The following is a 15,269-nucleotide window of genomic DNA, read 5'->3' on the forward strand; positions in this document are numbered from 1 at the left end:
ACCAATTCACACGGATTTCCAAAAACGTTAAAACAGGAAGGAGTGTTAAACTCCCAAGGACTCTCTGTCATCCACTAACAACTTTAGAGCTTCCGCAAAACTAACAAACCCCTCCAAAAGTCACAGAGTTCCACTAAACTTCCACTAATCCAAACTCGACGGTAACACAAACCACAGTTTAAAAAATTGGAAATCCACCCCTCTAAAGAAATGATGGCATTTCTTCACCATTGATCTATCCAAGATCCAATGGTCACAACACTTCTCGACTACGAAACATGCTCCTCGACTATCAACCGTCGATCTCGCTCCACCAGATCTAACGGCTCACACGTATTTCGGCCGGTTAACTTGCGCACTTCAAATCCGCCTGAAAAGTGGTTTCCCTCTCTCACCTTGCTGATACGTGTCAGTGAGTGAGTGGAATCGAAGCCAACTGGGAAATACCATTTACGGCTTTTCCTCCGCCCGAAATCCACTTGTGGGTTTCCCAACCCATTTTCGCTACTCCGGACCTGACGGTAACTCAAACCAAAATTGATAAAAGTTTGAGATCCGCCCTTCAAAAGAATCACCAGCACTTGTACACCATTGATCTATTCAAGATCCAATGGTCACAACCCTTCCCGAATCCGAAACAAGCTCCTCGACTATCAATCGTCAATCTCGCTCCACCAAATCTAATGACTCACACCTATTTCGGTCAATTAACTTGCACACTCCAAATCCGCCCGAAAAGTGGTTTCCCTCTCTCATCTCGCTATTACGTGTCACTGTTTGTATGGAATCGGAGCCAACGGGGAATTACCACTTACGGCCTTTCTTCCACCCGAAATACACTTATGGGTTTCTCTAGCCCACTTTTTCTTGTTAACTGTCGGGTAACTCCCTCGCCCAAACACCATAGATCTGATTCAACCAAGATCTGTCGGTCCAAAATTAATCTCCTCGCCACTGCGTCCTCGGTCTTCCTCCGATGTTCTCGACCATCCGCTCAAATCCGTTGGAATACTGATGCCAATACAATCTGCGGATTGCTGCCAATCAACAAGAAAACAATTTAAGCAACCATGTACTCTCGCCTGTCTCCTAAGCCTCATCGATCCAGCCTGTTGATCCAACAATCCCTATCTTTGGCGACTTGACAGAGGCAATCCTCTAACAGTTTGCCTGGGGGTATCAGCTCCCAAATGAGCCGAGTGTCCCTTTCCTTATTGATCACTCCTTCATTCAGCAGACAATCAGCTAGCATATTAGCTTTTCTTTTTACATGGACAAAGTGTACAATTTTTAAGGTTTGCAGGTGGGTATAAATACGAAGAAAGACCTGTGATAGCCTCCAATGTTTCGACACTTTATCCGGTGTTGTACCATTGCATATTTTCTTGGCCGCTCTAATAATCAATTCCGAATCTGCTTCAATGATGACATTGTGTGAGTTTGAGTTCACCAAGATTTCCAGGTATTGCTCTAAGGCCATGAGTTCCGCCATGTTATTAGTGGCCTTCCCCAAGTGGCCATGAAAGATCTCCTTTATTCGTCCCTGTTCATCTCTTATAACACCCCCAAAACCAGCTAACCCAGGGTTGCCCTTAGACACTCCATCTATATTGACTTTTAGGAAACCATATGGAGGAGGCTTCCAAATATTTATATCTTTATTTATTTGGCTCACACCCTTAATTATGCCTTGCGGACCTATAGACTGGAGACCCAAATGCAGTGGTATACATGCATCTTGGGGCAGAGGAGGGTCCATGGGAAGTTTCCATAACAAGCTTTTGACTGTGTCTTTGAGCTGCCTTAAAATTTGATCAATTATGTGCTGGGGCTTGCTCGCTTTGTTCTTAAAGATCCTACTATTACGTTCTTTCCAAACATCCCAAATAACAAAGCCTGGAACCAGAGTCCAGGCTTTATTGATGATTTCATTCCCTGAGAGGTTTTTCCTCCAATTCTTCAGAGTGTTGGAGATGCTGAGTCTATCCCTATCAATGTGCCTAAAGATTGAAGCCACCCATTCCCACACGGTAGAGATGAAAGGGTAGAGGTTGAGAAGGTGATCTATCGTCTCTTCTTGTAAGCCACATAAATAACATTTGGATGGGCCAATGAAGCCTTTTATTAGGAGATTCTCCCAAGTTAAAATTTTCCTTTGATGAACTAGCCAAATGAATAACTTTATTTTCATCCAGTGGGGGCTCTGCCAAAGATTCTTCCATACTTGATCAGGGTTTTGGTAGTTAAACCCTATTACTACCTGTTTAGCTTCTTTGAGGTTGAAGTTTCCTTCGGTGTTCCTTCTCCATCTTAGTTGGTCAGGCAAGGAGGAAACCAAAATCCTCCTATGTTCTAGCTCCTGAGCAAGAGAGTCTGTCTGGGCCTTCAGAGGGCTCTCTTCACTGTGGCCTAGATCCTTCCAAATTCTCCATTTTCCATTGTTCCTTGCCTAGTCCCAGAAGTCATTTACCATGCGTAAACCTTTGTTGTTGATATCATGCTTGAGAGTTGCTAATTCATCCTTATACACGTTGGATTCCTGTTGCCAGGTATCCTCCCAAAACCGAGCCAGGTTTCCATCTCGAATCTCCTAGAAACTATGCTACTGAACAATACCTTTATTTTCCCAGGCAATGTTCCAAACGTGGGAGCCCTTAATATGCCCTGACATTCAAATGTGATCCTTCTCCTGCCAATTCTTGGCATATTTTTGTTTCCAAAGCTTGGCCCAGGGGGTTGTCGATTCCTTGATCCACCTCCACCAGAGTTTAGCTCCCGAAACTCTGTTGAGAGTCTCAGGGTCATGAAGCCCCAAACTGCCATGGCTCTTGGGTTTGCAGATCTTGTCCCAGGCCACTAGAGCCCATTTTTTTTCTTCTCCTCTGCCCCATAGAAAATCCCTTTAGGAGCAGGAAGAGCTAAACACCTTTAGGAGTAGGAAGAGCTGAGAACATGAAAATGGGAATTGCTTGCAAGACAGCCTGTGTGAGCACAAGGCACTCGCCAAATTTAAAGACCTGCATGTCCATTTTCTGATCTTGTCCTGAAGTTTATTTATTATAGGCTCCCATACTCCCTTGCTTAGAGGCTTATCTGTGAGAGGTATGCCCAGATATTTGGAAGGTAACATGTCCCTTTGAAACCCAAGAATCCTGGTGATGTTTCTCTGAATAGCAATGTCAGTGTTAAAGAAAAAAACTTTTGATTTGTTGAGACTTACCTCTGTGCCAGCTACCATAGGAAAGTCATTTAAGATTTGTTTGATCGCTCTGACTTCCCTGACTGTGGGTATGCCCTGCAACATTGTGTCATCCACAAATTGTTGATGAGTAATTGCCTCTCCATCCAAGGTTAGCTTGATACCCTGGATTCTTCCTTTAGCATTTGCCATTTTAATCGCTCTGCCTAGCCCTTCCATCATTAGAACAAAGAGGAAGGTTGAGAGCGGATTCCCTTGTTTGAGACCTCTGGAGGGTGTGAAATTTCTTGAAGGAGCTCCATTGAGCAGGATGGAAAAACTGGTCGTGGAAACTAGTGCCATAACCCATCTTATCTAGTTTTGGTCGAAGCCATATGCTCTTAGAACTGCCCTTATATAAGACCAACTTAGCTTGTCGTAGGCTTTTGCTAGGTCCAGCTGAATGATCATACCAGCTTGTTTGTTGCTTTTGAGAGAGTGTACCACCTCGTAAGCTTGGATGATGTTATTGAGGATTTGTCTTCCTTTCACATAGCCCGTTTTCTCCTCTGAGATGAGAGTTGGTAAGAGGGGCTTGAGTCTATTGGATATCACCTTGGAAATAATTTTGTACACCACATTACATAAAGTTATGGGTCTGAATCCATCCAGAGTCATGGCTTTTTCTTGTTTTGGGATTAAAGCTATGAAGGAAGCATTAAGAGCCTTTAGAACCTTTTTGGATCTTCTTGAGTCTTCCACCACCTCAAGGATATCCTGTTTCACTGTTTTCCAACAGGTTTTGAAGAAGTCTACATTGAACCCATCCGGGCCTAGAGCTTTTCCATTTTGCATTTCATTAATCACTTCACTGACCTCCTCTTCCGAAACTGGCCTGTTAAGATTGTGGTTGTCCTCTCTAGTCACCAGCTGAGGGATGTACTGAGTGAAATTGTTGATGAACCTGGATCTATCAACCAGAGGCTCCTCTTCTATACTAAGGAAGTGTTGAACAAGGACAGATTCCATATCTTTGTGAGAGTTGAATTCTATCCCTTGAGAATCTTTGAGCTTTGTGATTCTGTTGTGTGCCTTGTGATCCATGGTGGATTTATGAAAGAACTTCGTGTTTCTTTCTCCCTCTCTAATCCACTGCACCCTCGACTTCTGTCTCCATAAAATTTCCTCTTGCCTGCACCGATATTCCCATTCTTCCTGCAGAGAGTCAACTAGCTTTTTCTGCTCCTCGGTAAAGCCATCGGTGATGCTGATCTGATTGATCTCCTGGAGTTTCCGCTCAACTTCTCTTTTGGCTTTGAATATATTGCCAAATTCCTTTTTGTTCCAATCTTTAAGCTTGGATTTGATATGTTTAAGTTTCTGTTGGAGCAGGAACATTCTAGTGCCTTGAATGTTCAGATCCTCTCTCCACCATTTGTCAATATTGCTGGTGAATTCAGGGTGAGAGAGCCAGGCATTTTCAAATCTGAAAGGGTCTGTTTCTTGGTGTACACATAAAAGTGGCTTCCAGTTGTACAAGCCAATGGTCCAAACCTCCAAAGGGAAGAATAGAAGATGACATGGCAGGGCCTGAAAGAAAGAGGTCCTCTGGAATGATAAATCTATCAAGTTTAGAGGTCACTTGTGAAGCCCCTCCCCTCTTGTTGTTCCAAGTGAAGGTCCCATTATTTGTTTCAGTGTCCACTAACCCCATGTTCCTTATGAAGTTCTGGAAGGCCATGGAGTCTCTGCCTAGCTGTCTTATACCACCTTTTTTCTCTGTAAGAGATCTTATCATATTGAAATCTCCTGCAACGATCTAGGGCATACGACGGTGTCTTGCTCTTAGTTCTTCAAGGGAGGTGAGAAACCTGATTTTATCTTCTAGCTTTTGAGGTCCATAGACATTTTGATCATGTATATCTTCTAATCACCTAAGGGTTGACATACCAAAGAAAGATAGTTCCTGGACGCTTCAACATCCAAGATTCCAAATTTTTGGGGATCCTAGAGCGTAAGAATCCCCCCCGCCGAGTTATTTGCTTTAACCTCTAAATACTCATGCTTGATTAGCCATTTATTATAAATATCTCTAATCTTATCCATCGAACATTTTGTCTCCTGAATAAAAACCATATCTGGTTTTTCTTCTTTTATTCTATTGCTGAAATTTCTTTGTTTCCTTCTATTTCCTATGCCTCTAATATTTCAGGTTGTGAGCTTCATTAGGAAAGGTTGGTAAAGGAATAACTGGTGAGATCTTTCATCTTACCTGAGTTGATCAAGAGTTTCCCACATTTGTTCAGCAACTCCTTCTGTGTTTTTCTTCCTCTTTTCCTACCTAGGTTCTTTGGAGATTGTGCCTGTATCTCCTCCATCATTTTGACCCCTCTATGCTCTTGGCTATCATGATTTATTTTGACTCCAGAGCCCTTTGGTTGTGATCTCCATGTGAAGAGCTGTTGAACCCTATCATATTCCTCTTTTGGCAGGGAGTCCACTCCTTTGGTCATCCCTTGTTCCAGAAATTCCTCTAGATCTATATTTTCCCTTTCTAGAATCCCCTGCAGTTCATGGTCCTCCGTTCCCCCCTCACTTGGAGTCATCTCATGGTCCCTACTTATCTCCATATTGCTTGGCAGATCCTCCTTTTGCTCATTGATTTCTATGATATCTTCCATGCTAGCATCCCTTTCCTTCTCAGTGATAATGTTCTCCGTTTCCTGGTTAATTTCTTTGTTTCCATCTTCCTCTTCTAGGATCTTAAAGCTATTGTGGCTCAATTGTCTTTCCTCATTGTTCTTTTTTTGTGGCCGCTTCCCGCCTTTCCCTTTGCCCCCAACTTTAGTGAAACCCTCAAGGTTTTTATCCACCATTGTTTTCACATTTCTCTCCATATTGTTTGTTGGGCAGTCTCTGTAAAGATGCCCATGTTCATGGAATTTGCAGCACCTAAATGGGATGTGCTCATAGTCCACCGCCTGCACCCATTCTTCATCATATACTTCTAAAATTATCGCGTCCAGAAGTGCTCCAAATAAGTCCATTTCCACACATCCGGGCAAAGGAGGTGTATTTTCCTTTCAGAGTCGCATCTGAGATCTTTAGGAAATGCCCTAGTTTGTTGCCTATTGTTTTCAGAGATTCTGGTAGCCAATAATCCAAAGGAAGGGAGTATAGTCTAATCCATACCGGTACCAATGTGAATGTTTCACATTCTGGGACAAAGTTCATCATCCATGGCCGCATGTAGAGGCCTGCAGCCGCATAGAAGTATGGTCCTCCTTCGAACACTCTATCTTTATCCTCTAGGCTTGTGAACACTACTATGAAGAAGCCCTTAGATCCCAGATGAAGGTTTATTTCTCCCTTTGGTTTCCAGTGGCTCCTTATCCATACGTGCAACGCCCTCTCCGTCGACCATAACCCCATGAATTTGCATATAACTGCATATTCCGCCATGTGATCCCTATGCGCTTGTAGCGTTGGGTCGCTTAAGATGACCCGGGGAATGATGTTCGACTTGGGTTTGCATACCCCAGTTGTCCTTATAGAAGTGGTTTTTTCACTGCTACCCCCTTTCTCCTTCTCCTTACTAGCTTCTCACTGATCCCCTTCTTGTTCATGAGGTCTGTTTCTTCCCAATATTTATGTGTTACTTGCCACTGTTGTCTTCTCCAGAGGTTTCTTAAAGCGTTGCTTTCCAACGTCCTTGCTTCTATCCGTCACTGCTTCACTTGTAGGAGGGAGCAGCACTCCCCCCTGCACCTCCCGCCATGGTACCCAACATTAAACCCTAATGCCAACCTTGGAACAAGTTGCAGAGCCGCTTTTTAGAGAGTGCCTCCTCCTTGGGAGTAGATAATTCTTCTATTCAATATGGAGTTGGTTTCAGATTAGATTCAATTTAATTGAAAAACAAATAAATAAATTATTGATAAATTATTTTAAGATAGTTACATTTACCAGTTTGCAATTCCAAACATTAAATTGAAAAATAAATAAATAAAATCCTCGTAAATTATTTCGGTATAGTTACATTTACCACTTTGCCATTCCAAACATTAAAAGCTATGATTGCTGCAAACAATGTAATGATGAGTTATTTTGGTATAGTTGCATTTACCAGTTTGCCATTCCAAACATTAAAAGCTATGATTACTGTTTTCCTTGAAGCAGGAGGTAGAATTAGGAGCAATGACAATCTTAAGAATGACACCTCCGTAGCTTTATTTACAAACTAGAAGCAATTTAACAAGAAGAAATTCAGTAAATCAAATTTTTATGCACCCTTATTGATCCATCTTAAATACGGATCTAATATGAGTCTAGAGGGATCTAGTTTCTTTATATGTAATTTTTTATATGAGCCAATATTATTTAAATGTTTTGTATAATTATTAATTTATTTTTATTTTAAAATTTTTCATAATTTTTATTTTGGCAGACATTAGCAAAATTTCAATTCAATTTTGATGATAGACAGCCAAGGTTACACATCAGACAGGGAAAGGTTCCTGTTGTGGGAAGCTGAGACATGATATATGAAACAGCAGAAGAGGAGCATATCTGTTGAAACAATCCAACTGGAAGAAATCCAGTGGTCCAAATTTTTTATGCAAAATACAAGACAGGGAAATGTTTCTAATGTGGGAAGTTGAGACATGATGCCGCGGACAGCAGAAGAAGGCTGCATATCTGTTAAAAAGGAATAATCTTGATGACAAGACAAGACCTGTTATCAATATTGACAAGAAGCTACTTTAAGCAACAATAAGTGGATGAAGGAATTAACACAGCATAGAACAGATTATTTGGAGATGTCTCCCATATGCCTTGACCTGGTTGTCTGAGGTAAGTAATTCCTTTCAATTTTGGATGAGATGCAGATAAGGTTTAACCTTCATTTTTTTTTTGTTAACTATAAAGGAGGGTATATGGACGAATGGGCATCACATTAGATAACAATGTTGCCTACTCAAGTTTAGTTCAATTAGTGCAAGTAGATTTAAAATGATTAGTTTGTTAAGTCTGAGCAAATTTAGGATGAATTGTTAGTAGATTTTCAAATGCTGGAGTCATTTCACGATACCCATTTACATGAAGACACAGCCTACACAAATCATATATGTGAGAATAAATTTGTGACTTAACCTTTTGGCATTGTTGCTGTGAATTCCCAGAATAATCAACACAGTTATCATACTGTCTATGTTAGAATAAAATTTGTGGATTATCCATTGGGCATTGCTGCAGTGAATTCTCAGAAAATCAACACAATTATCGGACTGTCTTTTTTTTAGCTAGACTATCTATAATCTGAATTATGCAACCAAAGTTTTACAAATATAGATTTTATTTGGCTATCCATAATTTGAATTATCCAATCTAAAGTTTCACACAGGTTTTATTAGGCTTGCATCCATAATATGAATTATGCAGGAAAAAATTTCACAAATATAGATTTTATTAGATTATCCATAATCTGAATTACGCAGGCCAAAGTTATACAAACACAGGTTTTGCAGGAAAGTATACATTTATAAGGTATTCTGAACTATGCGATTGAAAGTTTACAGATATAAGATGTGTAGGAAAGTATATATCCATAAAGTATTCTACAAATACAGGTTTTGCAGGAAAGTATACATTTATAAAGTATTCTGAACTATGCGGTTGAAAGTTTACAGATATAAGATGTGTAGGAAAGTATATATCCATAAAGTATTCAACATTGTAATGATTTCGTGACCTACAATTTTTTTGGTTTGTAGATGATGGTTTTTTTAGATAAATCTCTGAATTGAAGGAAAATACACATATTCAACATTGTAATGATTTCGTGATATACAATTATTATATTTTTTATTTAATTTTTTTAAGCTAATGTTTCTTTTCTTGATAAATTTCTATCGTGAGATAACAGAAATTAAAATGGCAATCACATGATACTGAAAATTTCTACCAGATTGCTATTACACAAATCAATACATGAAATACATGCATGATGTTTCATACTGAATCATATACAACATCACAAAGTAGTAATATTAGGCAGAACTGAAAACTGTCTACCATATATGTATGACTTCAAAGTTGCAAACCAACTTCAGCTACTAATTACATTTACACTGAGACTTGAAATTCAAGCCCATCCTCGCCACCCTTAAGCTAGAAACTCTACAGATTTATTGTCCTTGCATTAAATTTCTAACGTGGCAATGAGGACTGTAGAAATCATCTGCTTTGTGAGACAAATTGCCAGGGTGGTTAACCAGATCACTGAAAAGACCATTGGAAATAGCTAAAAGATTAATAAAACTACTAAAGCTAGAATTCAAAAATGCATGTGCATTGCTGCAGGTTATACCAGTCTCTACCAGAGAGGCCAGACATGAAAATGGCTTAAAAAACCAGCCATGATTCATGTGCAAAGGGCACTGGAAACATCGCAGGGACTTGTTCAGGACAGAGGTCTTGGTTGTCTAAGAGAACTGCAATGTCTACTAAAAATCCACAGGTTGACTCAAAAATTGCAACCTGAGAATTATACATAGAAAGATGCAAAATGACGCAATGGGAATGATTTAGAAATGAACTAAGCTAATCAACCAGGAAGCCTAAAGAGGAGATGAGACCTAAAGTTTTCTATTCTATACATAGCAGTGATCCAGCACACACCCCATGCAGTACAAACAAGCAGTGATTTACAGAACCCCTTGCCTCCGAGAATCAAGTGTCCATGATCCAGCTATTTGCAGTCTTTCCAAACATACATCTGCTGCGGCGGAGAGTGATGCTCCGGGGATGCTTGTCCTTGAGTCTCAACATTGTGATCTGAGTCCACTCCTTCCACATAGCTATCAATTGGATTGTGAAAAAGCACATCCCATGTCATATCTGTTTCTAAAGCAGGAACACTATTTAACCAGTTTTCATCCAGATCACCCAAGATATTATATTCAGGGGAGGCAGGCCAGGTATGGAATTGAAGGTCCTGAGGTTCATTTTTGACAAAGTCCTCAGATCCAGATTCTGCAGGAGGAGCCAAATTTGTATTGGCTTCATATGCAGATATGTCCAGATCAGTTTTCACCTCAACATCCATGGATTTGGCCTGCGCTGTATCTGAAATACCTTCGGCTGCAGGGGAGCCTAATTGGTGGGCAGCATTTGCAGTCAAAGCGCTGGTAGAGGTACTACTTGTAGTAGAGTTTCTTCCTCCATCAGACTTTTGCTGCAAATTGCCTTCCTCAGGGGCTGCCGCAACTGAACAAGCTTTAGGGCTGGTAGATCCCTTGTTTAAAAACAGATGAGGGAAGTTGAGACGAGCATTCTCACCTCTCAATTTGTAAGCCTCGTGATCATATGCTAGAGCTGCATCTTCTGCTGTGTCGAAGGTACCAAGCCAGAGGCGGGTCCGGTTTCGTGGGAGGCGAATCTCCGCAACCCATTTACCCCAGTGCCTCTGCCTGACTCCTCTGTAAAGCTTCAGAGGACGACCCAAAGCAAAGCCCCTCCTGTCATGATGCTTTCCATGCTTCATCAGCTGTCCTCTGGGACTCAAATTCAGAGCATCGCTCCAGTGCCGGACAAGTTGCTGCTGGTACTGCTGCTGCTGCAGATTTTGCTGGTTATTGAAGGAAACCAAAGGAAACCCTGACTGAAACTGCAATTGCTGCTGCTGAACAGGACTCTGCAAGTTGGTGAAACAAATCTGCTGCTGTGGGAATGATATTGCTTGGTGGGTGCTATGATGGGTTGGATACGCCTGTGTAACTTGATTCAAGTAAAAAAATTCTGAACCATGTTGCTGTAGTGTTGAAGATGAAGGGGAGGAACTGATGCTACTAATTACCTGCGGATAATGTGCGGGGAACGAAATCAAAAGTGAAGAAGAAGAGGAAGAAGAATTATTATTATGAAATAGGCTCGAGGAGGAATCATCCCTCTCAGAAAGATTTCCAGCTTGAACCCGTGACTCTGCTGTCTGAGGCCTGTCCTCACGCCTCGAATATGATGACGGGGCTTGATTGGTACTAGGCCTAGGCGTCGAAGCCTCAAGTAATCTGCTAGAACTCTGCTGCGAATTCACTGCTTTGTTGTCCCACCAATCCTCATTTCTATTGGAGGCCATTCCCATGGAAGAAGAAACATAGATTCCCTGCATGCTTCCACTGGTGGACGCCATTAAAAACTTACCCACAAAACAATTAGATCAACCCAATTAAATCCAACACTTCTTAAAATCAAACTCGCCCTGTCAGCTGCCCGCTCTCACCACATGACCAAGGGGAAAGGAAGGCAGACAGGGAATTCAATCAAAGGAGAACAACAACAACAAATATTTAGAGCGTAATGGCAGGAAGAAGACAAGGAATACAGAAAGGAATGGGTTCTAGGGGCCACTGTATCTGCAAGCAAGGGTTCCGGGTAAAAAAATCGGCCCTTGCTGCATTCAAAACCAACTAATTCTAGGTTCCTACAGCCTAACATAAAGCACCATCTGGATTAATTCAAATACCAAAACAGAATTCTATACAGGAATCGAACTCTCGACATGCAGAAAAATAGAGGTCGAGCGAACAGACCTACCTATGAATATTGGAAAAAAAAAATAAAAAAAATAGCAGAAATCAGACGGAAAAACAAAAACAAGCAGTCTGTGAGAACCTACAGGAGCAGAAGCAGCAAATTCGTGCCATGGGGACGACGTTACAGAGAGGAAATGTGAGCGAGAGCGAGCGAGCTGACAGCGGGCCGAAAAACTGACGAGCAACGAGTCTGCAAAAAATAACTCAGTTTTCTCTTCTTTGATAGCTTCGCATTCGTTCTGGTTGAATTCAATATGCGCCCGCGCAGAGGGATTATAAGCCCCAAATTTGAGCACTGTAGCTCTTTCACTCCCACCAAAGATCGCCCTCACACGCACGCGCCATAGATTCAACCCCACCACCTCCTCCACACACAGCGTTACGCCGGGGCCCCATTTGCACCCCCCAATCCTTGACTCCGGGTTCTTCACCAAACCCGACCCTAACCTTCTCCAACCGTCACCCTTCACACCACCGTGACCGCTAACGGTTTCTTCGCACTTACACCTTTCTGCTCACATGTATACGGACATATATGCGTATATATATGGGTAATGTCCAGGTAGTTAATTTAAAATGTGGGGTGTCTACACATTAATGTGCATGTTTAATGATTATTTTTATTTTTAAGTCTTTGATTTGGTTTATTTTATTATTTAATTATATAGAGTAAGTTTGTTTTATGACAAAGTTTTATATATTAATTTGGTATTTTGGCTTCACAATATTAAAATTTAATGATTATTATTAGAAAATTAAAGTTATAGGGTTTTAAGTATTTAGGTTAATGTAGGTGTTTATTTTGAAATAAGATTGTTTTTATTTTGATTTAACGGACTTGTTTATTTTGAAATGAAATATTTAGAAATTTAATTTAATTACTAATAATTATTAAATGGTTGGTAGGGATTTAGGTTTTATGGAATATTTTAGAATATTCACAATAGTATACACAAATAAAATGTTGAGATTTATCTCCAATGTATTTATGTTTTTTTTATCTTTTCAATTAAATTGATTCATTAAACAAATGTTGTTATAAGAATTGAGTTATAGTTTTTTGGACATCTGGTATTGATAAGCCATGGTATTGTAACAAAGACTACATATAGATTAAAAATCTCCATGGTTAAGAATCGTGTTTCATGTTTTCTCATATATATATATATATATATATATATGCTTAACTTATATATTAATTATTTTTATAATTAACAATAATAATGATAATAATTTAAATTAAAGTTATAACTTAACTAGTTTTTATAATTTTTTAAATTCTAGCAACACCACATGTATCTATGAAGTAAATGTTTTGATGCATATTCACATTCACTAACCATTTAATTTACATAGACTAACTAATAGACGAAATGGTCTTTTTCAAATGCATTTTTTCTAGTTCCCCCACAACAAGTGCTTAGCCTGGACATTTGTAACGATTAGAGTTAAGAGGCAATGAAAGCCACTTGATCGACTATTTAATTCACCAACATGCTTGCTATTCAAAGACTTGATGCTCACAACTGCTCCACTTTGAGCACCGTATAATAATATTGGCTTGGCTTGTGGGAAAATAATGGCGATGAATAATTGTTTGCAGTGGTTCCTTCCTGGTCTGGACAGGAGTGGCGTCACTGTGAAAAGATGTCCTCTCCATGGCATATTTCTATCACTCACATCTTGTCTTGCTCGTGTTCGTTAAAGACACAGATGTTTTATGTTTTATCATTGCAGAGTCGTCATGCTTGTTGCATTTATCCTCTCCTCGCATTCCTTAATTGGTTTTCTCTTGAGTATATTTTGGTTCTCTCAATGTTGGAATGTTTACCTCGCTCTTGGCTTTTCTTTTGGCCACCCTTTCCCTCTTCCATTTGCAGGTTGGCTCGGGATTCTAAGTTGGCCACCTAGTTTCATCATCATAGTGCGACCCTCTCATAGAATCATATGTTTTATCACCATTCGCAGGCTTTAATTGTGCAGACCCTTGGAGTTCTAATATTCAACAATTATGGGCCTAGTCTCACCTACTTTAGGCTAGGCTCAACTCAGGGAGAATATAAAAGCATTCTTCAATTGGGGGAACACCTCTCGGGTGTAGAATTGGGGTGGTGAGCTTGGATTCCACAATGCATGCTCACCAATTATGGTACAGCGTGCCTTCAACCTCAGGATACCAGAACACTCCAGCTTGGGCCATGACGTGACAGTTTTGGCACACAGTTATATGCTTTTTCGTCATCGGTAGTTGTCAGCATCACATAACTTCAAGGGTGGCACGGACTAAACAGGTTGGCCTCGCTTCGAGGTTGTTGGATGGCTCAAGGTTCCTGGTCAACCACGGATCCATTGCTAGAGTTGCCTCACTGATAAATGGTTTGTGGCATAGGTTTCATAGTGAAAATGCAAGTTGACATCATAACTTATGGTTTGTGGGTGATCACAGGTATGTAACTTGTGACTTATTGACGGTTGATGGCTCTTGGTGTGCTACTGGACGAAGGCCCATGGTTCCCTACTTGTGACTCAATGCTAGACAACAGATTTGTGACCTTCCATTGGCACTAGGTCATACTACAGTTCTTCATTATATTCTAGTCCATATGAAAAGTATTTATCAATTATGGCAATTTCTAATTGGCTCTGCAAAATAGAACCAAAACCCTTGTAATGCTTGTAACTCCTGGTATAGTAATAGGAACTCTAGTTAGTCCTTCTTTTTATCTACAAAACTCATCCAAAAAAAAAAACACTTCTAATTTGAAGAAACTTAACCTATGGTATTGAGTCGGTTTCCCACCATGGAAACTTGTAATACAATGGCCTCTCCATTGTAAGTTTAAAAGCAGTAATACAAAGTCGAGCTTCAAACAAAAAAAAGGCATTTTTCCTGGTTAATTTTAACCAAAATTTGGCAAAGATTTTCAAAAACTAGAGTTTAAGTTGTTTAACCCGTAGAATTCGAGTGCCCCAGGGGTTTTTTCAAGGTGTTCAATTCATTTATGCATTCAAAAATGCATTTTAAACAACAAAAAATAGCAATCTTGCATGAAATTGTATAACCAAATTCATGTGAAAAAGACCATTTTGTCTATAAGCTACAATGAGCCTTTAATTTGTATTTAATTTATATGGTTGCACTAATAATATTGATATTGATATTTTGTTGTTATCACACCTATAATATTGACATTATAAAAAAAGTAATATTGATTAAATAGCAAAGGGATATTATGTTGGTGTGATATTTATGAAAGAGATATTATTTTGTGTGATATTTATAAAAAATTGTTGTTTATGGAGTAAGTCAACCTTGTGGTTAAAGGATCCTCTTTCCAATCTTTCCAATCACAAATTTAACATGAATTTGACAAAAATTTCATGGATGATTGGAGTTCCACCATGATCCAAATCCCACGTATGATTTAATGATGACTACAAAGATTTTTCCTAACTTTCAATTAATTTAATTTGTCCAAAAAACTATTAAAGCTCTA

At 39.8% G+C, this 15,269-nt stretch overlaps 1 protein-coding gene across 1 annotated transcript; it reads right to left on the reverse strand.

The window, feature by feature from the left end:
• Window positions 1–9,153: 9,153 nt before the first annotated feature.
• On the reverse strand, window positions 9,154–12,077 carry LOC149155337 (uncharacterized). Its single transcript, XM_089445352.1, has one exon. The coding sequence runs from the start codon at window positions 11,367–11,369 to the stop codon at window positions 9,930–9,932; it is 1,440 nt and encodes a 479-aa protein (XP_089301478.1). The 5' UTR covers window positions 11,370–12,077; the 3' UTR covers window positions 9,154–9,929.
• Window positions 12,078–15,269: the final 3,192 nt, after the last annotated feature.

The sequence above is a fragment of the Pinus tabuliformis genome, chromosome 9 (genome assembly GCF_031772625.1).
Source record: "Pinus tabuliformis cultivar Carrire ecotype Pingquan chromosome 9, CPIR1, whole genome shotgun sequence".
In the NCBI taxonomy this organism is placed as follows: Eukaryota; Viridiplantae; Streptophyta; class Pinopsida; order Pinales; family Pinaceae; genus Pinus; species Pinus tabuliformis.

Coding starts and splice junctions, on each gene's coding strand:
- LOC149155337 (XM_089445352.1), bottom strand. CDS start 11,369: ATGGCGTCCACCAGTGGAAGCATGCAGGGAATCTATGTTTCTTCTTCC.